This window comes from Sinohyriopsis cumingii, chromosome 17, assembly GCF_028554795.1.
Source record: "Sinohyriopsis cumingii isolate HCF-2022 chromosome 17, ASM2855479v2, whole genome shotgun sequence".
NCBI lineage: Eukaryota > Metazoa > Mollusca > Bivalvia > Unionida > Unionidae > Sinohyriopsis > Sinohyriopsis cumingii.
This window is the reverse complement of record NC_142977.1, coordinates 39,884,922-39,912,858: the sequence shown is the minus strand read 5'-3', so window position 1 is coordinate 39,912,858 and position 27,937 is coordinate 39,884,922. Positions and strand designations below refer to the sequence as shown.

At 35.7% G+C, this 27,937-nt stretch overlaps 1 protein-coding gene and 1 long non-coding RNA gene across 2 annotated transcripts in view; one reads left to right on the top strand and one right to left on the bottom strand.

The window, feature by feature from the left end:
- LOC149778469 (mechanosensory protein 2-like) overlaps positions 1–27,937 on the top strand; it is an 84,949-nt gene that overhangs the window by 35,210 nt on the left and 21,802 nt on the right. The window contains exons 5-6 of the mRNA XM_089939331.1: positions 10,241–10,296; positions 26,815–26,893. Of these exons, the coding sequence (XP_089795457.1) occupies positions 10,241–10,296; positions 26,815–26,893 (135 nt within the window). The remainder of the gene's footprint in view (positions 1–10,240; positions 10,297–26,814; positions 26,894–27,937) is intronic.
- On the bottom strand, positions 224–12,245 carry LOC149778470 (uncharacterized). The gene is made up of 4 exons (XR_016415513.1): positions 11,896–12,245; positions 9,925–10,041; positions 1,538–1,599; positions 224–969 (listed from the first exon to the last, which is right to left on the bottom strand). It is a non-coding gene; the product is annotated as an uncharacterized LOC149778470 (long non-coding RNA).

Below are 27,937 nucleotides of genomic sequence, written 5' to 3'. Positions count from 1 at the left end.
TTGACCTCGGACCTCCAAGGTTTTCTGTAACCAATATTCTGAGGTTTCCTCAGAATCCTCAGATATGTCTATGGTTGAAAATTCTTCGGACATAGTGTCCAAGGATTGCTCAACATATCATCCAAAGATTCCTCGGACATATCGTTGGAGGTTTACTAGGATACCCCCTGACATAAAATATCAGCTCAAGAATTATGAAGCAAATATTATTGCAAATGTAAGAAAACATTTTATTTTTAATGTCGTTCAACACATACAGATTAAAATTTTAAAAAGGTCCAAATATACAGAATGTCCATAATGTTCCTTTAGTTCCAAATTTACTACATTAGTTTCAGAAATCCATCCATTTAAATCTCAATTTCTTGATTGTTTTAGCTGTTCATTGAATTTATTGTTTGTCATCGTTTATTTGAAAATACAAAATGTGACAAATTAATAATAAAATTAGTACACGTATGACATTACTGTCATTGGCAGCCTTAAATTTACAACTCGTATTTGAAATCATTTTGTTTTGAATTTTAAAAAATTCTGAAAACAAGGTATTAACCCTTAAATGCTATATTTCTATAATGGCCTATTCTTTAAATTTGGGACCATCATTCTAAATTGCTAAAAACAATACACTAAAGATTATATTCTGTTCCTGGCTCAATGCCTTACAAGTTCAATCAATGTATTCAATTAATTATAAAATCCTGATGCACCCCTTTAAAGATATTGTTAGAACTATTCAGAATTGCTATCTATTTCATTACTGTAATCAGCCCTTAAAGATATGACACAAAGCTTGTTGCTTATAAAGTTTTTAGAAAGTCTGGAATTGTTGCATATTGATCTTGGGTATTTTTTTGGTGTTGCAGTCTTTGTTTTGTTGTTGCCATCTTGGTCTGTTTTGTTGCTACTTTCTTGGCCATTTTTGGAAGTTCTGTTGATTGTGGATTTGCATCTTTACTTGTTTTAACCCTGAATTAAAAAAAAAATGGCAAACTTCTCATATAACATGCAATAGTGATGGGTATTGTTACTTGGAAAATAAATACATATACCCATGTATGTTCTTCAAAAAAATGTTTGGCACGTTGGCCTTTAAAATAAAAATAATCATCAATTTAATTATGTAACCCAAGAACCTTTATAAAGTTAAGAGATCACTGATGCTTGCATTTTTTGCAAATTTGTATGCAAGTGGTAAAATAGAGCATGATTGGTGTCATGGACGCCACATTTACTTTTCAGCTAGACAAACAAAGGAAATCTGATTTAATTGGAAGATTACTTAATGTTTGTCATGGCTTGGTGTAACATAAATTCACATTTCTTTAAACACTGGGATTGCAACAGCTGACATTAAATCCTGTCAAAAGATTTGAGAGAAACAAGCTTACATTCACACTACACATTATCAACATTTTGTAAATAAAAAAGTTAAAAGAGCAGAAATATTACACAAATTATTAAACGTCCTCTGCATTGTGTGTAAATCTTTGTTAAGACCTAAAATAAATCATATTTACAATGTGTTTAACTATACCCTTTATCCATCTTCAGTTCCATTTCAAACTGTAGCTCCATTCTTGTCTTAGGCTCTGACAGCTATATAGTAAAACCAAATAAATGATAATGTTGGAAGTATTTAAACACATATTTCAAAAGTTATTTCTTTGCAGGGTTAAACAGTGCATAGAGGGAGGAACAATCAGTCCTATTTTGTGAATGAAATATTTCCTCAAACTTTTCACAACTTTAGTAAGATTTCATTGTAATATAATTTTATTTAAAAACATTAAGTACATAAGCATCTACTATGAGTATTATGTGAAATCCTTCAATAATCTCACGATTATTTTTTTTATTATGAAATCAAATTGTCTTCCAGCTTCCTACTGTTGCAGACCGAAACTGCCATATTAGGCCACCAAAAGAACATTTCCAGTTGACTGACTTTCCTTGAATTTCGTTGCCGACTATAGCACTGTTTAAACAAAAAAAATTAAAAAAATTTCCAAGATCAAAAAAACAAAACTACCTACTTACCCTTATTTTAAAACCAGTGCAATACGAAACACATTGGGAGTGGGCTGGCCTCATAAATATATAAACAAAGGAGGCTTGAACAAAGGATGAACATTTTCAGTGTTTGAAAACAAGCAAGGTCAAGAAGAAAAAAAATTAATTTACAATTACATTTGAGGAAAAGTAATCCACTGGTGAAGTAGCTATTGAAGCTGAGAGATACCTCCTCCACAGAGAAACTGACCATGTAAATTCAATTGGAAAACTATTTGTGTCCAAAGGAGACATAGAGGGAAGAGTTCATCTTCAGGTGTTTGAATCTAGGTATATAAATAAAAATGTTCAAGTACACTAACACAAGGTCACATTTTTTACTTTATCCATTACTACTCACAATTTAGCTATTGGCATAAAATTTCACTATTGACATACAATTTAACTTGACTGAAAGGATAGGTTTGGCTTTGCAAAACTAAAATGACGAGTACATATTTTGCCATTTTACTTGGAAAATATCTTTCACAGTAGCTTAGTTTTGTGTTTGATGAATACCTTAAGTTTATATTAATTTAATTAATTAATTGTAAATAAACAAAATAACGACGTGGAAGAAGAGGATAAAGACACCTTCTACAATGCTCTTCAAGCCGTTTTAGAGGACGTCCCTCGACATGACATGCTGTTACTACTTGGCGACTTCAACGCTAGGGTCGGCTGCGACAATAAAGACAGAGAGAGGACCATGGGGTGCCATGGAGTAGGTGTGATGACCGACAACGGGGAAAGACTGGTCAACTTTTGTGAAGAGAATGACTTGGTCATAGGAGGGACCCTGTTCCAGCACAAGGACATCCACAAGCTCACATGGACGTCACCAGATGGCAGAACTCAGAACCAGATCGACCACATCATCAACAGCCGATGGAAACACTCCCTGCAGGACGTGCGAGTGATGCGGCAGGCTGACATCAGCAGCGACCATAGTCTTCTGGTGGCCAAGGTGACTTTGAAGCTTAGGAAAGTTAGGATAGGGGTCTCCAGGAATCAGTGCTTCGATGTGGCCAAGCTGAAAGATCCAAAAGTGAAGGAAGAGTTTAGGCTGGCCCTAAGGAATAGGTTTAGTGTTCTAGAAGATGAGACAGCGCTGACCATTGACAATTTCAACAGAGTAATGAAGGAAGCAGAAGTAGTTTTAGGTTATAGGAATAGTAAGAAGACAGAGTGCATATCAGGAGAGACATGGACTCGCATAGACAAGAGAAGACAGATTAAGAAGAGACTTTTGGACTCCAAGTCACCAAGACTGAAAGAGAGAATTTCAAAGGACTATAGAGGAAAGGACAAGGAGGTGAAGAAATCAGCAAGGAGAGACAGGAGAGAATACACAGAGAGACTGGCAAAGGAGGCGGAGGCAGCAGCAGAGCAGAAAGACATGAAGATGGTGTACCAGAACACCAAGAAGCTGAAGGGCAACTATGGCCAGCACCACGACGTTCCGGTGAGAGATGAAGATGGAACCCATGTCACAGTGGAGGAGGAGAAGCTGAAGAGATGGAAGCAACACTTTGAGTCCATACTGAATCGCCCAGACCCACCAGTACTCGCCAACATTCCTGAAGCAGAGGAGGACCTTGACATCAAGTGTGACAACATCACTGTTGAGGAGGTCAAGCAGGCCATCCACAAGCTGAAGAATGGGAAGGCACCTGGCGATGATGGAGTATTTCCCGAGATGCTGAAGGCAGAAGACACAAAGACACTGCAGTTTCTTTGCCAGAGTCTCCAAAAGATCTGGGATAGTGAAGAAGCACCGAATGACTGGAAAACAGGAATCATCGTCAAACTTCCCAAGAAAGGAGATCTGGGGAACTGCAACAACTGGCGAGGAATCACTTTACTATCCATCTCCAGTAAGATTTTAATCGCATCATTCTCCAATGCATCACAACAGCTGGGCGGCATCCTGCGCCAGGAACAGGCAGGCTTTAGGAAGGGCAAATCCTGCTTCGTTCTCAGACAGATCCTTGAGCAGTCCCATGAGTGGAATGGATCCCTTTATGTGGTCTTTGTGGACTTTGAGAAGGCCTTTGACAGCCTGCACTGAGCCTCTCTGTGGAAGATTCTACAACACTATGGCATCCCCCAGAAACTTGTCAACGTCATCAGGTTCCTGTACGAGATCTTTGAGTGCAGAGTCATCCACAACAACCTACTCACTGAACCATTCAAGGTGGAAACCGGAGTGAAGCGAGGATGCATTCTCTCGCCGATCCTCTTCTCACTGGCCATTGACTGGATCATGGGCCGCACCACAGAGGGCAAGAGGCAAGGAATACAGTGGACGCTGACCTCAATGCCGGATGACCTGGATTATGCCGACGACATTGGGTTGCTGGCAAGCAGACACCAGGATATCCAACAGAAGACACAACAGTTGGTACAAACAGCAAGCACCATAAGTCTTCGAATCAATATAGGGAAGACAGAAGTCTTGAGGAAGAACACTAGAGTGGGCGACCCAATCACCATTAATGACCAGCCTCTGCAAGAAGTAGACGAATTCATGTACTTGGGCAGCAAGGTCGCCACAGATGGAGATTTCACAAGGGAAGTCACCACAAGAATCAGCAAGGCCAACCAGGCCTTCGCAATGCTGAAGCCCATCTGGAGGACAATAAACCTCAGCGCCCACACGAAGATCCATATCTTCAAGAGCAACGTACTGAGCATCCTTTTGTACGGGTCAGAGTGTTGGCAGACCACTGCTAACATAGAACACAAGCTCAAAGTCTTCCAGACCAAGTGCCTGCAACGGATCATGAGGATCTTCTGGCCAAACATGATCTTGAACAAGGAACTCCGGCACAGAGCGGGCGCAAGCACCATCGCTGAGACTATTGCAACATGTCGATGGAGATGGCTCGGCCACGTCTGCAGAATGCCCCCTGACTCACTACCAAGGGTGGCACTGAGATGGACTCCTCAGGGGAAAAGGAATCGTGGCAGACCCAAAGAGACCTGGCACCGAACCGTGGAGCAAGAACTCAAGACCAGAGGCCTCACCCTGCAGACCGCCCCCATAACAGCAGCTGACTGACCAAAATGGTGCTCCCTTGCTGTTGCCTCAAGCACCAGACGGCACAGAGAGGATTGATTGATTAAATAAACAAAATAACACAGGTTTAAACTCAAAGTGAAATCTGTCATTGTTCCAATAATTAAAAACAGTGCCGTGCCAATCATCCATGCAATATTTTCAGACTCAGTTGTATATTTATAATTATTATTTTTGTTACTGATGTCACAAATAAACAGTGCCATGAAATTTTTCAGATTTGTTTGTACACTAATACCATAATAATTTATTGTCCTTATATACCAGTACTTTCAGTTATCATTCTTGTAACTAGCACACATGCAAATTTTTAGAATAATGACATATGTTCCTTTAAGCATTGAAAGCTATACTATTGATTTAATTGTTAGAAAATATACTTTTATGATTGTACCGTTGGTTACAAGGTGTTATAATTGGGACCACTGTGTTAGACTACCGTATTTACCGCATATGTTGGGACACTGTATTTGTTGGGACACCATAAATTAATTTTAAAAGTAATTTTTTTGTGCACTGTATGTTCTGGGACACATCGTTTTCTCGAGTCGTAAGTTGTGGGACACCTTTTAAATCATTCAAAAATTACATGTCGGAAATTGCAATCCAGCTGAAATTTTATTTTTTAAATATAAAACTGTACTTGAGATAAAACTCTTTAATCCACAGCAGCAGCATCTCATCAACACAACCCTTCTCCTGCACACGTACAGTCTATTATTTTGGTACATGAATACTTTTTTAACTTTCTCATACCGTGAAAAATTGTTGGAGGCAACATACCACCTGAAGTGGAAACTGCAAGAACAAAAAGGAAGATTTTTTTCAAATCTGCACTAGTCTTGCTAATTCTCACACTTTTGATGCCCATCTTATCGTCAGTCCATCCAGGAATGCGATCAAAGTACACTAGAGTTTCATCTCTGTTAATGATCATATTGTCGGCGAAATGATCTGTTTCTCTTCTGGCCATCACGAATTCATCACGTGATTTTATTTTCTCTAAATCTTCTGGATGATGCTGGGTCATCGATGTTCACGCACGAAGCACTATATTGTGCAACTTTAAAAACTGTTCCATTGTTTTACTTTATTGTCAAACTTTTTGTGAATACTGTTGAAAAGGAGCCAAAGTTAGTTTCCATATCTCGGCCGTCTTTGTATATTCAAAGCTAAAAAAACAAATCGGCACACTTAAAAGAATCCAGTAGTCGGCATCTGAGGTCAGCTTGCTTTGCAATAAAATAACCTTTGTATTGATATTCTTTAAAAAAATTCGGCTTCCGAGTTCAAAGTCGGTTTCCATCGTCTGCTTGCTTTGTAATAAAAATAACCTTTGTCTTTGATGTCCTGTCAGCAAGTTCAAAGAAGTTTACTGCTGGCTGCCAGTTGTGTTATTTACCACCAGGGCTTATATGTGCTTGGCATCTTTAGTAATAATTAATACAAAGGTGCACTGATGTCTGCTGGTAAATATTAATGATACTTATGTAACCTGCACCGGCGAAAAGATTGTCACTTGCATTCAAGTGAATGTGTTTTAAAATAATGATTTTTATTTGCGAGATACTGGCATACAGTATAGTTCTCTTCTGGCCTCAATGAATTCATCACATGATTTTATTTTCTCCAAATATTCTGGGTGACGCTGGGTCATCGACATCTGTGCACAAAGCACTATATTGTGTCACTTTAAAATTTGTTCCATTGTTTCTATTTATTTTCAAAATTCCCGTGAATACAGTTGAAAAGGAACCCAAGTATGCTTCCATATCTCAGCCGTCTTTGTATATTAAAAAAAAAAAATCGGCTCACTTCACAGAATCCATAGTCAACTTCCGATGTCGGCTTGCTTTGCAATAAAATAACCTTTGTATTGATATCCTTTACAAAATAAAGTAACTGGGGTCGGCTTCTGAGATCGCCTGCTTTGTAATATAAATAACCTTTTGTCTTTGATGTCCTGTTGGTAGGTTTAAAGAAGGAGTTAACTGCTTGCTGCCAGTTGTGTTTATTCACCATCAGGGCTTATATGTGCTTGGTATAGTAAGGATAATTATGTAACCCTAGCTGGTGAAAAGACTGTCACTTGCACTCAAGTGAATGTGTTTTCAAATGATGATTTGTCATGCAGTAGACCTGGATATAATTCAATCTTGATTATTTTGCACCCAACACCGTGTCATGCGTGAATGGCATCTTCACGATATCAGTTGACTATTTCCCTCTTGTATGCGATTTTGTTGGCTCCAGTTTTCAGTCGGATAACATGTTCAAACCTTTGAGCACAACCACACACAATTGTTTCTCAGTGTTTATGTCAATGAACAACATGGTGTGTGGTATTGGACATAATTGATACACGCTACAGTATGGAAGCTACTTTTATGGATTTCGTGGAAATATTTTATTCTTTAATGCTCATGTTGAAAAAAGGAATAAATGATAACACAAGGTTAGTTTCTTTCTTTTTATTATCAATTAAGCGTTTTATTTATCTATTTTATTGTGACGTGCAGTTGGGGGGGGAGCACAAATGCAATACAAATTTATTTCGTTTCTTAAGTCTTGGGACATATGATCAAAGTGAAAGAAATGTTTCATCATAAGTTCTGGGACAGGAAAAAAAATAATCATTTTATCGTGTCCCAACATATGCGGTAAATATGGTAACATGATTGTGTGAAGTGATGAAAAGTGTACGAATACTTAGAATTCTCTAACTTTGGGATTCCAGCATGTGTGTAGGTTTTGGTTCTTTATCTCATATTTTATGTATATGTAAATGAGATTTGAAACCAAATTCTGTGTTTCTGTTTGGCACCATATTGCCTGAAATGAGATGGTACACTGTAAAACCCAGATCAATCAATCAACAAAATTCAGTCATTTTTTAATTCAAAATCATTGGCTTGTTGTTTTGGGAAATGACAGACATTATTCAATTTAATAAACTGTAAAACATTTCTGAATAAATATACAGAAATCTCTAAGTGCACAGTAAAAACAGTCCAAGTCTATGTCCTAGCTATAAAAAAATTAAGTCAACATTTCTGAGCCACGTCAGAGCTAAAAACAAAATAACTAAGTTCTTATTTCCTAGGTTTTTCCGAGCCAGAAATAAACTAAATTCTCATGTCCTAGGCTTTGTCCAAGGTATTTCCTAGGTTTTGTTTTAATGTATGAGATAATGTCCAAGGGTTGCTTATAAAACCTTGGACAAAATATCAGTATTTTCTGAGGTTTCCCAGGTTTTCCTAGGAAAAACTTATATGTCCAAGGTGTTTGGTTAAAATTCCAACTATACCCTCAGAAAATATATAGCTGGAACTTTCCTTATTTGCTGTTAATAGCTGACCCTTTTCCAAGAAAACAGACTGGTTTCTTCAAAAGTAAATTTTGCTTAAAGGAATAATTTTATTAATATGCTAGTTAGTTAATGAACCAGTCTATATTTTTAAAGAAAATGGCACCAGATGTTAAGTGAAATGCTTTATGGTGTGAACTGTGGATGTTATATGATGGAAAACATGTTAGAGCAGATGGATCTTTTCAAACTTCAGAACATGTCAGATCAAATTTACACATGTAGACTAGTTGAAGTGAGTGCTGAATATAAATAAATTGTTCAGTATATTTTGTTTGTAGTATTCTGATTCTAATCCGTATCAATTTTGCCCTTTGAGACAAGAACTTTTACCAGCTACTGAACCAAGTTAGTAGCAAAAATGTATCTTTTTCATATGTGCTGTAATTCTGGCATATAATATATAGATGAAGCTTTTTTGTCACTTATAGTAGCAATAAATTCTGAAATCATCTAAAAATGGTCAACACATTGAAATACAATACAGGGATTTAACCAGTTTTATAATAATAATAACTACGCTTATGTCTCTTGGTTAGTATGTATGCTTCTGATGTTTCTTTGACAGGTTTGTTTGGAAATAAAGAATATGTAACCAGTTATTAGCCAACTGGATTTCATTCAAGATACAATGGATGTACTCAATTTACTATCCTCAAGGGATGTATATCTAATATTGTTTAAATGATGCAATTTAGGTGACCAATTTATGCATAGTTTTTTTCAAATAATTAAAAAGATAAAAACAAATGATCTCAATCATTCTCAAAAGTTGGCTTTTTAAAGGTGTGAATGGATGCCTCACTTCCCCCAGAAGAGGCAAAGAGTGATTTTTCACTGATATTTTAATATTTTAGTGATGTTCCCAATTTTACTTTTTTGTTCTTACTGGATGGAAAAGTTGATCAAGAACATTGTTATGATATGTTAAAACATTATTATTTAGTTAACACTATTCTGTTCTTAGTTTAATATTTCAGTTCAAAGTCTTCTACCTAAACATCTCTCTCATAAAAATCTATTTCAAAACCCTTATCTACCTATTCATTTATCAATCAGTATACATATATATGTTTGTCTTTTAATGTTTCTAACTATATCAGCATTCCATTCCTTTCTCATATATATATATAACAACACCAACATGTAGAATGTGTGACTGGTTTCACTTTATTACTTCATTAGACTGAATTCAATATCATTGCTTATGTCATTAAATTTATTCTGTTTCTAAATATAGTATTTTCTAAATATTTAAGTATTTTTTAAATATAGTATTTCCTGTTTTTATATATATATATCTTTTTTCATAACATGAATTATCATTATCAGCATATGATTTTAGGGCGTAAAGAAAGATGGAAAGAAAACAAAAGTTGTACAGTTAATATTAAACATCCCATGTTCTACCTTATATATTTACCTTAGGTATGAAAATATGTTGTCATATTTTAAGGCAAGCTCAAATCCCTCAAGAGCGAGCTTAATTTTCAAGTCAGCATGTCCTGGCCTAGCTGAATTTTATCAAATTTGTTAGGACCTGAAAATTAGAACAAAAAGGAGATAACAGCAGATGATATTGGAATGGACGTACCAGTTGCCTATTTAAAGTTTACACTCTTATTATAATACTAAATGATGAGCAAATCAAATATGGCCTTTGTGTATATTATGATAAGATAGATATCAGTGGTCAGAAGAAAGCTAAGTAAAAAAAATCTCTGCATTTTACTCTGCAGGAAACCTTGGATGTTGCCACTGAACCATGGGGAGTTAACATTGAGAGAGTTGAAATGTAAGTAATGTTAAATAATGGTAACTGGAGCTGGATATCACCAACCATGTTGTATCGCAATACATATGTGTGGCATATAATTGAAAACAAAATGATAATAATAACAATAATTTTAAATAACACACAATACATAGGTTCAATATAAACTTTATTGTAAATATAACTAATCTTTGGCATAATGGGGGCAAATCCTGTCACAGCACACTGCACCAGCCAAGCTCCAAATTGTTTCTATAGGAATACCTCAGGAAGAGAGACTTGGAGGAGTTTGTAGGGCTGTGAAGAGTGTCTGACACCTGTATGATACGAGGTAAATAGGGAAACTGATAACTAAAACTCGATAAGTCTGATCCTGAGGATTGCTATGATAACAAACATCAGCTGATACTCCATACATGCACCGTAGGAAGCAGTTATTAAGTATATGGGCATAATAGTTGAGTACATTTAAGTACTGACCAAAATTGGGTGTCAGAAGCAAAGTTGTGAATGCTTGAAACTTGGCAATGGCCCAAACAAAGTGAAGGAAGCTCTGTGACTATGGAACAGTGCAACTGTAACGAAGCCCCCAATTTAAGGAAATGTAAGGATAAAGATAATAATGACTGATAATGCAATAACGTGGAAAATGCATGAACTAGATTTCAAACTGCATAATAATCCAGATGTGCCTAAATGTATCAATGTTAGATATATGTATTTGATAACCAGTTAGGAATTCACATGTCCACTAGTAGAAGATACAAATGAAATGACAATGTAGCAAAGGATGTGAAAATGAATGACTGGCATGAACAGATACAACGTCTCTGAAGTGTTCCAGTTTGTATGATGGTATCTCTAAGTAAAGAAGCGGAATAGTGCATTGATCAACACAAGTGTGCACCACCTGACTATATCTACAAGATACATTAAAGTACCATCAACTCAAGGCTGGATCAGATGGTAATTCCAACCTTAGCAGCACTGGTATCTGCCGCAATGTGGCTGTTATGTACATTATAGTGATGTGAATCATAACCTGACCTGAGCAAAACAGCCTCAATGGTAGTGATAAGGATAGTAGTTCTACTTGAGGCGCGAGCATTGTCAATGAGAAACAGTGGATCACAAAGGCGAGCTCCAGCTAATATTTGAATATGATGGAATTTCCTCTTCACATGGAAAGGACATCATAGGTCATATTATTAATATGATATCCACACCTTGACGAAAAATGTCATTCTTAGATGCTCTTCAGTGCAGAATGAATAGGTGTTTATCCATATGAAACATCATGTCCGACATACACTGATTGTTTGTTGCATAAATAATGGGCTCCACGAATAGCAAAGTATCCACACCGCAACAAAGCAAAAGAAACCAGTGCACAATTAGTTTGTAGTAATAGTTTAGTGGACTCCATATCAAATTAGAAGCCCCAAAGAGAATGCCAGTTTGAACGTAACAATCTTTTTGGAAGGAATGACGTCCAAAGCATAAGACACTAAATGTATGTACACAAATGTTCCCGAGCAGAAAGAAGTTGGTTAGAAGAAATTTGATGTAGCGCATATAACATGACAAAGACTATTGTCCAAAAGTTGAAATAAAATGGACCTCCATACCAACTCCAGCTGCAGATGTGGCTGCACCATGACCTCCAGCCAAAGCACTTTGCTGCTGCAGACTCAAATACTGCTCCAGACAGGACATGGGACACAACCACGAGTTCAGAAGGATTGATATGTTGATACCAGTATGAAAAGGGGTCCTTTTTTCCTTTTTTCCTTTTTTTTTTTAAATTTCAATTTGAATCACATCTTGAATTCTCAGGCAGTTGCATGTGGAATTTGTCAGACTGCAATGCTCGAGTTGTAAATTCATGATATTGCAAGAATCCAAGAAATGCCACTAGACACGTGCACTGCAACAACAAGTCCACAGCCAGTGAACTCCCTCCTGCAACATAGGTGACAGTTGAACAACCAGCCTGTATGTAATAGGGAATCTGGACGTACTATGATATTTTGTTCCTTTTTATCCCACGAAGTATACTCTGTAACCTCTCTGACTCTTGAGATAGTTACTATGACCAGACTGTAGGTAATGGAATCTAATTCCTGCAAGCAACTGCTTAATTGTGGAGTATTGCAACTGCAGGCTGGTGTGACAGCCTATGACAAATTAAATCAAAACATCTGAGAGTTCGTGTAAAGAGTACGACTGAGCAACAACTTCTGACATTGCCAAAAATTTCAACAAACAATTGAAGCCAGTTCTGTAGACTGACCTATTTAACAGGCACAGAAAAACACAAATTCCTGCGCATGTTATGTCTAAAATAGCATGAATTCTGAAGTCAGGAGGCACACAATAACCAGAAACATTTGTATTCCATGTCACAGAATGTCAGGGTGAAACTGAAGTGTTGTAAGATGGTCTCGTCTTCAATGAACCCATTAGAAGTGTTCTTGAATGAACAGATATGAAGTGCAGTGCCATATGATATGGATGGCTCTGTCGGTCAGTGCACCCATGAGACCGCCTATCTAAGAAGGTCACGTCTTCAATGAATCCATATGAAGTGAAGCACTCTCCAAGGAACCCATATAAAGTGCAGTGCCTGTATGATGTGGACGGCTGTACGGATTTGTGCACCAATGAAACCTGAAATCAGAAGAAAAAAATTGGAAAGCAGAACCAGGCAGTAGAAAGTGCTATAGTAATGTGTAGAAGAAAAAAATAAAAAATAAAAACGAAGTCAGTATTGAATTACAAACTAGAAATTCTATTGCTCAGGCGGATGTATTTCTAAAGACATCAGACTACCACCTACCTAAGACCAGAATAGGACTGTCTGATAGACCCTGCTTAGCACCCTCCATTGCTGCTCCAGTCCTAAAACTATAAATCTTGAATAATTGAGGATTAAAACCACAAAGCAAGAGCAATGTGGGAAAGGATTGGTTGAACTCCTGCATAGTTATGGGCAACCCTTTCACAGGTAAGGAAGAGTGGGTCCAAATGACAACCCAGCATTTGTAAATATTGAAGCAGCACATGAACAGGGCTCTGGTCTTGTAAATTGGTGGTGGTGGGTTATGACACTTAAGGCAATAAAGGGTACCCTTGGAGTGTTTTAACTCTTAAATTCGACAACTAAACCATTGTCACTGATCTAAACCTGAGAGAACTGAAGTTAAGTTTGGGTTTCTGTAACTAGGTTGTCTTACTGTCATTCCCCCAATTCACAGGAATGCCCGAAATGCAAGTTGAAAAATGGACTTAAATAGAGCTACACAGAAGGCATTGTGAGTGATTCATGGCAGGACTTGTAGCCCGGCATCTATGTGCGGTAAAAGCTTACGACGCAATTGTATTAGTTTGGAATAAGAAAAGAATTTGTTGGATCAGGGATATTGTTCAGTTTGTGCACCTAGTATAAAGCCAAGATGTAGGTAGATAGTGCATAGTGTTTTGCAAAAGATACAAATGAAAAGTACCAAATTTTTTAAAAAGGGAAAATGCTGTGGAGTTTTAACGTGGTTAAATTGATGCAGTGTATTCTAACTGCACTGTAAGCCTCCACCGAACATGGAATGGGCACTTTATAGTAAAATGATATAATATTACTCCCTGTCTGTTAATGTCAGTAGTTCTGGGATTTCTTCTGCATAGGCTGGGTCGGAAAACCGGGTACTTATTCACATCCTGGCATTTTCAATGCATAGTTATGGGACACACGGTACTAATGGTATGGAAAAATGGGAACCAGCCTGGAAATGGGTGAACCGTGAGTCCTATGACTGCCGAGGTGAAAACAGCCTCCATTATTCTAGGTGACCTCGCAATATGGCAGAAAGTAGGTTGCTAAGCCAGTGTTGTCATCCTGGAAGAATCTGTGAACCTTCTGGAATTTGTTAGCGATGATTTGGATGCACTATCTCCATGATCGGCAAGGACTCCGCCACATATCTGTTGATTGTTTAAACAAGGTTGGCTGCAGTTAACTCAAATGCCAAACAGGTCTGAGATTATGTTGTGACCATCACAGAAGAGATGGAAGTTTTATTCCTCTAGCGCTGCATTGATTTCAAAGATGGGGCCATCTGGCAGCAATGATTCTGCATGCCTAAAGAATAATGTGTCTGATGGATCCGTGCTTCCCTCGTGCCAATATACTTAGAGTCCATCAAGGAGTGATTACTTTCGGCTAATGTAACTGCCGTATTTTGCAGCGCCACCACCGCATACCCATGAAACCATGAATCTGTGAAGCTGTTGTACCTTGCGATGATATCACGGTCATTATGGAAGATTGTGTCGACAGATGATTGTAGTTCGGCTAACTGTTGCTTCACAGCTGCCGTGTCCGACATGTTTGGATCACATGGTCTATCAGCTGCTTGCAGGTCACGTGACTATGCTATTTGAAGACACGAAACACCCATCAGGCTATGTTATGATGCTCTTGAACATAAAGAATCAGCTGCCTAAAGTAAATTCTTCTTCTTCTTCTCATACAACTGTTTAACCAATATTTTGATGCAGTCTAATACTCTGGAATGTCCAGCCAAGTTGAATTTGTCGCAGTGATGGTGCCCTGGTTAAGTTCTGTATTGCGAATGCTGGTCAAACAATTAACAATTGGTCTTGATATACGAGAAGCCATTGTGAGTTGAATAAACATGTGATTCCCAAAAGATGGAAAGTAACATGTGGTATCAGCAAACAGAAGAATGACTGTTTCTTTCTGCAAATAATGTTAAAAAGTAAATGCAGCATCTGCACTGAAAGGAATGCATCTCTACAGGTGTATCATTTATATGAATGATGCCTAACTGACAATGTTTGATCACATGCTTCAACTCAGTTATCTGATTGGTTCAACATGACAGCGTATCTAAATTTAGTTACTAGCTTATTAATATATATATATATTGGCTGCAATGACATCATGTCTGGGCAGAGAACCATAGTAGACAAAGAGGGGCCCAGCATTAGGAGCCAGAGAAGGATGCACTGTGTGTTACTTAAACTACATTTAACTAATTAAATTATAAAATAAAGACTTTATTTAGATAAGGTAACTCAGTTAGTTACAGACCTAATCTGCCTTGAGGCCTTCTATCAGTTATGTACAATACATACAGTATATACAACATGATGTGAAGAGTCTGGCTTGACACTAAATAATTAAGTGATTTTAAAAATCAAAGTATCGTGCCTGGAACACATGCACAGGCACACATCTGTGAACACATAAACATATACAAAACATCATCCTGCATTGAAAAATTCAATTGTGAAAATGATGCAGAATTACAGAAAAGCAGACAGACTATTTATTGTACTAGAACTGTTCAGTTGTTTAAAGATTTCATTCATTTGAGACATTGATTATGAAAAGAAGTGCTAGGAGCCTGCCTTATGTCACTGGGAATGTTGTTCCATATCAGTGGACCAGCATACTGAAAACTCTTTTAAACAATTCCTTCTTTGGCCTTGGTATAATGTAATTTTTACTTCTTATGGACCGTAAATTTGGAGTAAAATCAGCATCTCTTTGGTGAAAGATATTGCTTAGATAGACAGGAATGGCTTTTCTGGATACTTTATACATCAATTTGGCCTTTCTAAGAAATATTCTTTCATATATTGTTCAGATCTTTAATTATTATTCATTGCATCCTGAAAATTGTCTATACATTGATGTAGAATTAAATGGAAAGCCATCTTTTGGAGTCTTAAAAGTGTTGTTATGTTTGAATTAGAGGACTATTACCCCAGATTACATCACAATAATCCAGACATGGCTGAATATAACTTTTTATAAAAAATGACCCTATACTGAAGAGGAATGTATGTTTTGATTTTCCTCAGTAGCCAGAGATAAGAATTAACCTTTTTTGAAAGGAGTTTAATGTGAATAGACCAAGTAAGATTGTTATCTACGAATACACATAGAATTTTATCATGAGAGGTCATGTTATGGCTCACATTGTCAAAAAGAACCTGGAATTTGTTGCTATAAAGTCTATATACTACTTACAGTTTTAATATTCAGAGAATTTTTTCAATGTAGTTATATCCCTTTTTAATTTTACTATTTATAGTAGTTGGTATCTTGCAGGTTGTGTATAGTATAGATGCACAGACTTATTTTTACCTGCACAAGCATCTACATCACAGCCTTACAAGGTTCCAGCTACTAAAAGGTTTGCTTTGACAAAACAAGGTTTTGGTTTGAAATTCTAAGATTTGAAGGGATTATATGAACTTACAACAATCAAAATGTCAAGAGTATCTATGTGTCATCATAAGATTCAATTATTTATCAAGGGATATCATTCAGTTCTTTAAGGAATGGTTGTAGATTGAATCACATCATTATATATTTGTGATCATAGGTTCTCCTTTTTTGAGTTAATTTTTTTGTACAGCATATAGGATATGATAATCACTAATCACATATTGGGGAATTGCAACTTTTATAATGCTGTCAGCATTGTTACTGTAAGTGTAATCAATTAGTGTTTCAGGTACCAGTTACTGTGGTTCAGAGGTGCATATGCGCATGGTTTACCTTGTGGTCCACTGATATGTTTTGTCCATCCTATTTTAAATCTTTATGCATAGAATGACACTGCTGATTCATTTCATATCTGTCAAATATTGCCCAGAGAAATAACATCTTAGCCTTCAGTAACATATTTGTTACAAACATCCATATAACCAGTCTTCTGCTTTGCAACTGACCATTCCATTTCTGTCTTAGTGCGTTAATGTTATTCTGTCCTCATCACACATAACACTGCATGACTAAACAGTCAGCAAAACACAGTTCCAATGAAACATACGAAGAGAGGAATGATTATCAGAATCTATTAGAATTTATTCAAACTCTACATGTACATTTAACACAGACTGTTGTATAATTGGGAAAACTGAAAGAAAACAAAAGGAGATACCGTATTCATTACACATCATTTGAATACTGAGGGCATGCATATTTATGCATCCATGCAATAATTAATGTAGTGTGTTTTTTTAACCTTTAAACTTGAACATAAAATATACAAATTTGTGTATGATGCTATCCCACACCAAAACTGCCTACCCTTCTGCACATGAGATTCTCACGTGAGATCTAACTCAGGTTAGTCTCATGTGCAATTTAACATGCAAATTAGGTAGAACTCATGTGAGCAAATAGATTCTAATAAGAAAATCACATGTGCAGGAATTGTTAACAAGAGCAATATCTTGCTCACGTGAGCAAGATCTGCTCACATGAGCCACTCCTCGCTCATGTGAGCAAGATCTGCTCACGTGAGCAACATCTTGCTCACATGAGCAAAAACAACAAAAAACAACTATAGTATTTAGTTTTTATTGAATACATACATCTTTTACAAGAATTAAACAGAGTAAGATCAATATTCAAATCTAGTAATCATAATCATATAATTTGAGTTCGATTAGTGATCTTCTAATAAGGTAAGACAGCTAGAGTATGTATGTATGTATGTATGTATGTATGTATGTACCTGTTATATTAATACATCACATTTATTCTAAAAACTTTAAGGTCATAATGAAAGATACTGCTGGAAATTTGCTTCACATGAAGACCATTCTTCACTGTTCCAGAAAATTCAAAGCAAGCAAAACGTGTAACTGACATTCCTGCTTCTGAATTTCATTATTTGCCAGTCTGCAACAATATTTTCACTTGGAGATTGTTCTCTTTGAATCAATGCACTTCCTGTTGACCACTGACTTTAAGTTAGCAGGCTCAGTTTTGAACTGTTAAAAAATGAAACCTGAAATGGAAATGCAAAAGTTGGAAGAAGTTTTTTTTTTCTGATCACAGCATTTGAGACATTCTGTAAGGTGGATTTTTGAAGATTTGTTTTACAAGGTAAAGGCAAAATACATAATTGTAGTTTGGATTAGATGGCACTTTATCACACTGTGAAAATAGGAGCCAACTGTTTTCCCAAGGACACACTTACGCAGCCAACCCAGTCTGAAAATTCATCCTTTGGACGAGGAGTCAAATTGCTCTTCCAATAGAATTACCATAGTTCAGAAGCAAACATATAAACTGCACTGTCGACGAGAAATCTGCAAGTCACGTTGCATATTCCAAATTTGACTACTTCTGGATAAAGATGCCAATGTGTACCCGGGTATTCTCCCATTGATAATAACCTGACATTATCTGGGTCAAATAAAATTAAGCACAGTATGAATGTCTGGTTTAACTTGGCTACTGTAACATGCACTTCTTATACCACCATGTTAGGACAAAAAATGAATGAAATGGACAACTATACAAACTGAAATATAAAGATCAAAAAAAGTTTGCTACTTAATAGCAGTTTTGAAAAAATCAAATAAAAATTAAAGTATTGGTAACTTCTGCATGAATTTTACATCAAACAGTTCCAAGAAAACAGACAGGTTCTTGAATGTGAAACCATTTGCCCTAGATTCATTCTATTATGATACTACACACATAGCAGTTCAGCTTAAATCGAAAATAAGTGGCACCAGATATCATTTTTTAAAAAAAGAAAAAGCAACAACAAAAATAACCCAGGATGTATCAGTGCAGCTGATGGATGTTATGTAACTGAAAAATGTTAGAGAAAAGAGATTTTGTTAAACTTAAAAACATGTTGCACTGGACCGTCGTTATGGGATGAACCATGGCAGGTTGAGGATAATACAACCATCAACATTTATGAACTTTATGACGATTCGCAAAAGTTACTGTAGACATGTACACTAGTCGAAATGACTGTTATGCACAAATAATTTATCAATTTATTTTGTGTCTATTCTCATCCATACTACTAATCCACACGAGTTCAGCTGATTTGTGACAAAAATTATAACTGCATATACATTTTTCATACAGTTTTCTGTTATAATGGCATGTAATTTATACTCTTGTTGTGCTCAGATTATGATTTTTGCCACTTATGTTAGTAATAATTATGCTTACAGCTCTTTTTGGGATTGGAACATGTGAACCTACAACTAAGCAGTTCAGCTTCACATTTAATACAATTTCCTTTTGATTGTATACTCTGGTAACCAATCGTTAGGAATGATGGGTACACAGTAGAAATTTTAAAAAAATTGACATCTCTACTTCTGGAACAGTCCTCTGGAAGATTTCTTCAAAACTTTTTGGATACATTTTTCCAAAATATGTATATTTGCAATATACTGTATAAAGAAATTCAAAATCTGGTTTCCAATTTTTATATTTGAAAAAAAATATATTGGGGGTCAAATTTTAAAGTCTGAAATGCACATGTTATCATGTGTATTACATCAAAAGATTTGAAGCGTCTTATACATACCCTTTACTGGAGTCTGAATTTCCTCTAGCATGGCAATGGGGTTTTGTCTGACTTCTTCCTGTTGCTGTCAATATTTTGCACTTCTTTCAAATGATTGCTAACTTTGTTGTGTTGATTAAATTTTGTGACCTTCGTGAAGTTTAATCTGTAAAAAGATAAAAATTAGTATAATTGATCTTTTTTTTTAATCTATGCAGAACAGAAAGAATGCACTGAAATGAGAAAACGATTTGGTTGGCAAAAGAGTCCTAGTGTATATAAGCATTAAGAAAAGCTGTAATCCTTATCCAATTAAATCTCTATTTTAAATTTACCAATCAAAATATTTGACAGACAGGGCAAATGTCTTTTAGGAATAAAATCATGAATTAAGCTACTGCATTTGGTTCTCAATCATGTACGCTGATCTTGCTCCACCCAATCAGCAATAAAATAATACGAAGAACATTTATGTTTGTACAAATTGTTTCAATCGGTAATGCAAGTGCTCCTCACTGAGGCTCCCGCATTATTATTGGGGGTGGGGGTAAGAGCCAGACATGGTCGCAGTTGAATTGTGGAAGGCTTAAATATTTGATGATAGTGTGGTGTAGATATAATTTTTTAGAAACAGGAGGTTGGATTATTATCTTTAAGTAAAATCTGAAACAAACCCTTGGCTCAATTTTAAACGACCATGCGAATGTATGCTTATACTTATGATGTCGATGATTCAGGCTATCCACTTTGATCAGAATGAATATAGAATATATGCGAAAATTGTAAAAAGAAATGAGTAAAAGTAACTTACCTCTTTCTCGGCAAAGAACCAGTCTTTGATAATCCTTGAATCTTCCCTAACAGCACGTCGACGTCTTATGTTTCGTACTGGACATTATGATTAACAATAACATCAGTACCGACGTGGACATCTTTAGATGTTGGTGTTGGTTTCTATATTTTAATAATGTCCACACTCTTGCTGTCAGAAAGTTTTAAGACCAAACATGTTGCAGGAGAATATTAAATAACTTTCTTCATAAACAGCGTGGCCCTTGCTAAGAGAACATGGCTCGCGCGTAAATTTCTGTCTGTTCGTTTAAATGTGTTATTCTACATGTACACTGTAGGTCAACATCCAGCATGTGTTGAGTTCATCTGAGGCGCCATAAAGGGTAAATTATTAGTAAACATGTTGTTGTATGCATAGGGGCTTGTATCATTGATTACAATATAAAAGTCAGTCATACATGTAGTATAAAAATAATACTTTTATTATTTTATACTGCTGTATGACTGGCATTTAAATTGTAACCAACGATGCGAGCCCCTCTGGTTTTACACTCCTTTGTACACAGGTACTCGGGTATTTCTTAATGTTATATTTTATATATCAAATAAATGCTATTTTATTATCTGATGTTTCATAAAAACTGAGCTATAAGTGAATTTATATTATTTATAAGTTAATTAATATAGACCTAGTTAATTTTGATGTTTTTACAGTAGCTTGTGCCGAGCCATGCCCCATAGGACACTCTTATAGTTCTAACAAGTCGATTCTTCCACCGTGTACTCTGATAAGCTGGGTCACAGAAAAGTTAACAGAAATGTCAGTGATTTGTTTTGTGATTATTTCAATAGGAAACTTCTTTTATAAACTTTGAAATGACACGATCAGAACATTTAAAAGGCTGCAAATAAGCAAAATTTTCCATTGCCAAGAATATACACATGTAAACCAGTGCAAAACAGCTACACAACCAAACACGACTGGATTAGGCAGTTTCTTACGGATTTATTAAATTTTATGTACAGTACATGTTTGTTTTTTTACTGATAATGTACATATGAACAGGAAACGGTGTTCGGGTGAAACCTCGATAATAATTTGTCCTATACATAACCTGGTCGACTGTTCAGTCGGCGTTTGAATTTTAGTGGACACTAGACAAAATGTTTAATGTTACCCCGCGTATTTCTATGATGCCAGACATTCAACGTTGGTGGACAATGTTTTATTAAACACGTTAATATTATTAATCCTTTATGGTTTCTGTGTGGATTAAACATAGGCCGTTTTATAGAATATGGAGAGGAGCAAGCATGCATATGCGGGGGGGGGGGCGTAAAAAAAAAGTATGCATGCGTACGGGGGGGGAGGGGGCAAGCTTTGCCAGATTTTTGCGTACGTACTAAATGGATGACCCCAAAGCCGAATTACACAATTCAGTAAGTATACGATTGTATTGACTTTTTGGCGAACGTTAGGTATGGAAGAAAATGATGTAGTTTATGTAATTCTCCAAGTTTTCTGGAAAATGACTTGAGAGTTTATTAGGCCAAAAGGACTGTGCATTAGTGTTTTTTTTTTCCAGATATGTGGCTATGTATTTGTTTTACAATTTTATAGTGGGGTTTTAGAAGTTTGTGAATAAAGGTGTTGCATCATATGTTTTTATATTTGTAAACTGTATTTTGGGGAGAGAAACATTTCACCTTTTTACGGATTACTTTATTAAACATCAACCACAATCAGTATGCAAGTTATTAACTCTATTCTTTGACAGCTGTTAAAGTTTAATGGGTAGTCTGGTTATACGAGACCTTAATTCTGAATTGTTTCATTTTATGAACAGTGAAATGAACCTTAATATGTTCAAATACAAGGAGCCTGTTGGGTCAAAATAAGATTAAAACTCACTGTGAGAAAATAAGTTGAAAATGTTTTAAAATTTAAAAAACAAAACAAAGCAGCAGCAAGTGCAAAATAGAAATGATGTCTATTTGACAATAATGGAGATGCTTGACATTCAACATTTACACAAAATATTTAAGTCCAAATTGCTCATGTGATAACTCACATGAGAAAATCCAACTTTGAATAAATTTGAAATAAGTGTTTAATCAGAATCAAAGTCCAAGTTTCTCACGTGAGAAATTAGAACTCTGCCTTATTTTCAAACATGGCTGTATGTAATGGAAAAGAATGTTTTCTAAGTTCTACTTTCTCACAAGAAAAGTTAGATTCTCACGTGAGCAAAATCTGCACACATGAGAATCAGGTTAGTTTTTCCTTGGCTCACAAGATCTAACAAACTGCACACATGAGCCTGCAAAATCTACCCAATTTGTATACATTTCTAACCAGGTTCTCATGTGCAGCTTATGAACAGCTCATGTGAACTGGTGAGATTTTTCTGTACGGGTATGTATTAACAATGACTCTGATACTGATTTACTTAAGTCTTGCATCATCATTGCATGCCTTCAAACACATTGCAATTAACCATCAAATGAAACTACTAATGTTACAACAAATGGTTGAAGGGCCCTTTTATTAGTCTAAAATACACAAATGGCAAAATTCACATTTGAATGGTTTTCTCCAGAATGTATGATTGCCACAAGGAATTCACTGATAAAACCATATTATACAAGCTTACTATTTAAATAATTTCTAAAGAATCTAGTGTAACCACATTAATAAGTACTCAGTTTTGCAAGGCAGCACAATGAGAGCGGGCTGAACTAGAAAACACTGGAGCTAAAAAATTAGCTCCCTAGTGCTTTACAGAAATGGTGGATTGAATCTCATGCTGACCATGTGACTTTTACTCTTAAGACCAGATTACATGCTCTCAACACCAGATGGCATAATAATATGAAAATTAAAAAAAGAACATTGTATAAGACAGAACATTCTACTATATTTTGTTTGGCAGACATATATAATGTTGTGCATTCTTAACCAGTGATTTTCTGCCTTGCTGTTGTGTATGTATAGGGTTGGGTGTGTGTAATTTACAGTGTTGTAGCTATGTGGTCATGATTGTGTCTTTTTTATAGTTTATATAACATCTCTGTCCAACATAATGGGCAACTGTAAGAAGAGGAATGTAAAGCAAGAACAGACCATTTAAATAAGAGTGGACTGAGAAATATATATAATTTTTAATATAATAAGTACTTATATTTTGTGTGCTGTGATTCACTTTCTGTGCTAAAAGATATAACATTTAATGGCATAATGAGACAAAGTATTGGAAATCTTTTGGTTAGTTGACAAGATTAAAGTTGAGAGTTGAAGAAGAACCTCTTGTCACAACAGAAATTGTCTTTAAGAGAGCAGACTTCATCATTGAAGCTGCTACAAGAGCATGTTTCTGTGTTGCATGAGAAATTGCATGTTCAGGTTGTCCATTTACCAACAGTAAGTTTATCAAGAAATGTATTTTAATGGGTTTTGAAGAGATATGTCTTGAAATAAAATCTCTATTTTAGGATGTAAGCTTATCAAGAATGACCGTACAGCATAGACACAGTGATATATCTCAGCATATCATCAGTACTACGTGTATATCAGCTTAACCCTTAAAGTGCTATATTATTTTGCAGTACAAGATCCCTCAGTGCTGAATTGTTTGAGAAAAAAAGAAGAAAACTGCACAGTTTTTAAATTGCATGTATTTCAATAAATATACACAATAGATACACAAACCCTATATGAAAAATGATGGTGGATGTCTAAACTTTAAGATTAGCATCAAGGCACATGTGTAAGTTTAACATATTTGCATGTACAGGTGCAAATACAGGTAAAATGACAAGTTACGATTATATTTCATTGGTATTTTTGTTTTTTTTTTAATGCAAAAGTTCAAATATATCTAAGAAATATTATATTCTTTAGTACCTATATACTTGCGTATAAGCCCATTTGCATATAAGCCTACCCCCAAACTGAACAGGGATAAACACTAAAAAGTGCATGACCCGCGTATAAGCCGACTTACAACTCCAAGGCATTTCAAGATGCACAAGGTAAGTTCTAAATGCATTTATTTAGGCAAACTTGTATTTAAAAGAAATACATGTATACTTATCTCGAGGTTGGCATACATGATTAATAAAAAGAAATAGTATAAACTTGTTTGAAAAGTAATTTATTTAATTTTCTGTTTTCTTATCAAGTTTCAGAAATAATGCTTCAAAAATTATGCTAATACTGTAAAAGCTGAGTTGTAGTTTGCTTTGATGTAGGCGACCTTACACCACACCTCTCAACTTTCACGCCAGGAGGAGAAAAAATCCCGATTTTTGGGGTCATTCCATGCTTACCACCTGATTTCATAATATCTTCCGCTTTTTGCAGAGAACTCTTGATTATTACATTATGTCTTCGATTTTCATTTGTTCTAAACAAGGAAAGTCCTACATGTTCTGTTGTATCACCTGTGAATTATTGTTGTGATGAAATAATTATTTCACTATAAAGAATTCGCTTCTTCCCTAAATAGAATGTTAAATTTAAACATTATTCACGTAAATTAATGATTTTTTTTAACTGCTACTATAATACAAAAATACAAAAATAAACCAGAACAAAAAAATAAACCACAACAATAAAATCGTCCACAATTAATTTCAATCCCATGAATGATCACTACAAATGCTGTAACTCCATATGCTATATCTCCATTCCCACGAAGGAAACTTACACAAGTGAACACCTGGCATTTTTGTACCGTATATATATTAAACTGGTATAGTTATTAGTAGAAATTCCCTCTTATCACAAGCCAGTTTCAGGGTTTTAATGATTAACCCGCCTGTACTGCTGCCACAGAAAGAAAGACAAATTTGCCAACTATCAACATAGGAGACACCGAAACATCAAGCTTTCCATTGTGTGGAAAGTTATGTTTTTTCAGCTAAAACACAAAACTAAAATTAATTGATGTTTATCTTGGTTGATTTCTATTAGAATTTTAGCCTTTATTATTACCACTCTTCGTGAATTACGATGGTCATGTGCCTTGTACAAATTAACGTGCGTACCTTTTTAAAAATATTACTTCAATTTGTAGGATTGCTTATAACATTGAAAATTAGTAACTTGTGAGTGCGTGATTTAACGTAAATGAAACAGCTATTAAGGACTAGCTGAAATGTTATCTGGAAGAATGCAATTTGGTTGAAACAATGATTAAAGCAAAATCTGCATCTATATTTGGGAATAAGTAAGGATTTAAGTGACGTTATGCATGCTTTGCACAGTGTAAGTACTGTACATTATAGTTCATCATGGTCCCCCAGGGAAACTCAACCCACCCACGAATTATGAAGTCTGTATTTACTTTTATTTAACTTCTTGTTGGAGAAATCAGAAAATATGCACATGCAAAATAATAACAAAATCAATCATAGTACTTTATAACAGTTTAAAAATTGTCTGGTCACCGAAAGTTACTTTTTTGTACATGCCTATGTCTTAGGACATGGAAAAAATTTTTGTTTCATGTCTCAAGATTTACAGCCATTACAGTACTCAACATAAAGACCTAAAAATTGTCCAGTTTACACATTAGCCTGTGTATAAGCCAAAACCCTCTCCCCCCCCCACTTCCTGGCCTTTTTTTTTTTCCTAAATTATTCAGATTATCCACGAGTATATACGGGAGTTCAACCATGTACATGTAATGTCTGTCACAATGTTATATCTAAATTGTGAAATTCACAGGTAAAGGAAAGGTAAAAGTTTTGTAAACATCAACTCCATGAATGTCGGAGGTAATTTTAGACCCCCAGAGTCAGCAATAAATGTTCACGAAAATTTTTCACTTGTTTATTTATTCTAATATCATCAAAACTGAGGTTCATAGCTGGTGAATAAACCTCAGCAAATGCTTCATTTTTTTTCAGTCATTGGGCAGATCTTGTGTAAAGGGTCACCTTGATTGTTCTCGTTGTCTGCCAGGTGTAAATTGCTTAGAATAGCTAGAAATCTATCCCATACTCATTTTTGGGCTGAAGTATGGGGTTGATAGCACATCATCAGTAGCCCAGTAGGAATCAAGATCAGATTTATGTACCAAACCCATTGCTATAATCACTGCAAAAAAAGAGTTTTAGCTGCTCAGGTGTCACAGGCTGCCATTTCTTCATGCGACTGTTCCCTTCAAGTCTGCCCCAAGAACTCTCTGCTCTGCATAATGATTTATTAAATCTACTATCAAATGCAATAACTCATCATCAAAATAAAGTCTTAAATAGTTCATAGATTCAGTATTCACCATCTCGGCATTTAATTTTGAATTACCAGTGAATGGGGGGTTGACAGGCATGCCATCATTTTTCATCCAGCCATATAATTGAAATTTCTTTTCTTTTTCAGTAAAGATGTCCGTCTACCAGTTGATATGCAGAGAGGTATGGCTGCTGAGGCAGAGGCAGCACGTGAAGCTCGGGCAAAAGTAAGTGTTCAGAATACAAATAATATCTAATATAGTTTCTGTCAGAAGGATGAGATTGCTCATCCTGCTGTGTTGGTAGATCAGGGTCTATGCTACTCATCATTCTACCTATGTTTTCCAGTCAGCAGCATTGCTCATGATCTGCTGGTGCCTTGTGTTTAGTGAGTTGCTTGCATTTTAAAACTTTTAGGCACAGTTTAGTGAGCATCATGCCTTGATTAACATGGTTGTTGGAAATACATTCCATTCCCAGAGCCCTTTGTAGTGCGAGTCTGCTTTCAGGATGCCAGTATTTGCTGCTGGACTAAGATCTTGTCTACATCTTTCTGTATAGGGGAGTCTTAGTACTGCATTTATCCTATGGTAAGCCCCATGCTTGAAGATGGGCTGTTGACGCCCGCCCCCCCCCCCCCAACAAACGATTTGAGATTAAAGGGATACAATTTTATATACTAATGCATCATTATTAAAAGATATTTTGTGTACCATATTAAAGATCCTGTCTTCAAGTTCATGGCTGAGTATTTTAAGTTTTCCATCACACTTTTTCAAGGGATTGGAAATTAATGGATACTTATTATAAAATATATATAGACCCATCTGAACATCACAATAAAACTGGTAAATGAATCCTTGATATATCACTTACATTAGTGCCCTGAATTTTCTAATTAGTATCTTGAAATCAACAACCTTTAATAAGGACTGGTATATAGAAATTTCTTTTTTTTTTTTTTTTTTTTTTTAACATTCTCAGTACACTGCAAATTACAGTATACAACAAAATACTGATTTGTGAAAATGGGAACAGTTTAAGAAATAAATACCAATTATATAAACCCTGTCAAGTGAAATTTTGTGATTAAAATTTTGGGCTTTTAAATTGGTTTCAGTGTAATCATTCAGACATGAAAAATACCAATAGACCATCAAAGTGATGTCCAGTAGCATTTCCACAAGAACCTATAAAAGTGCAGAGTTTTGATCTGTGCCTTGGAGAAATGTTAGTTGCTTTTTTCACATAACTTAAAAGTAGACCTGCTT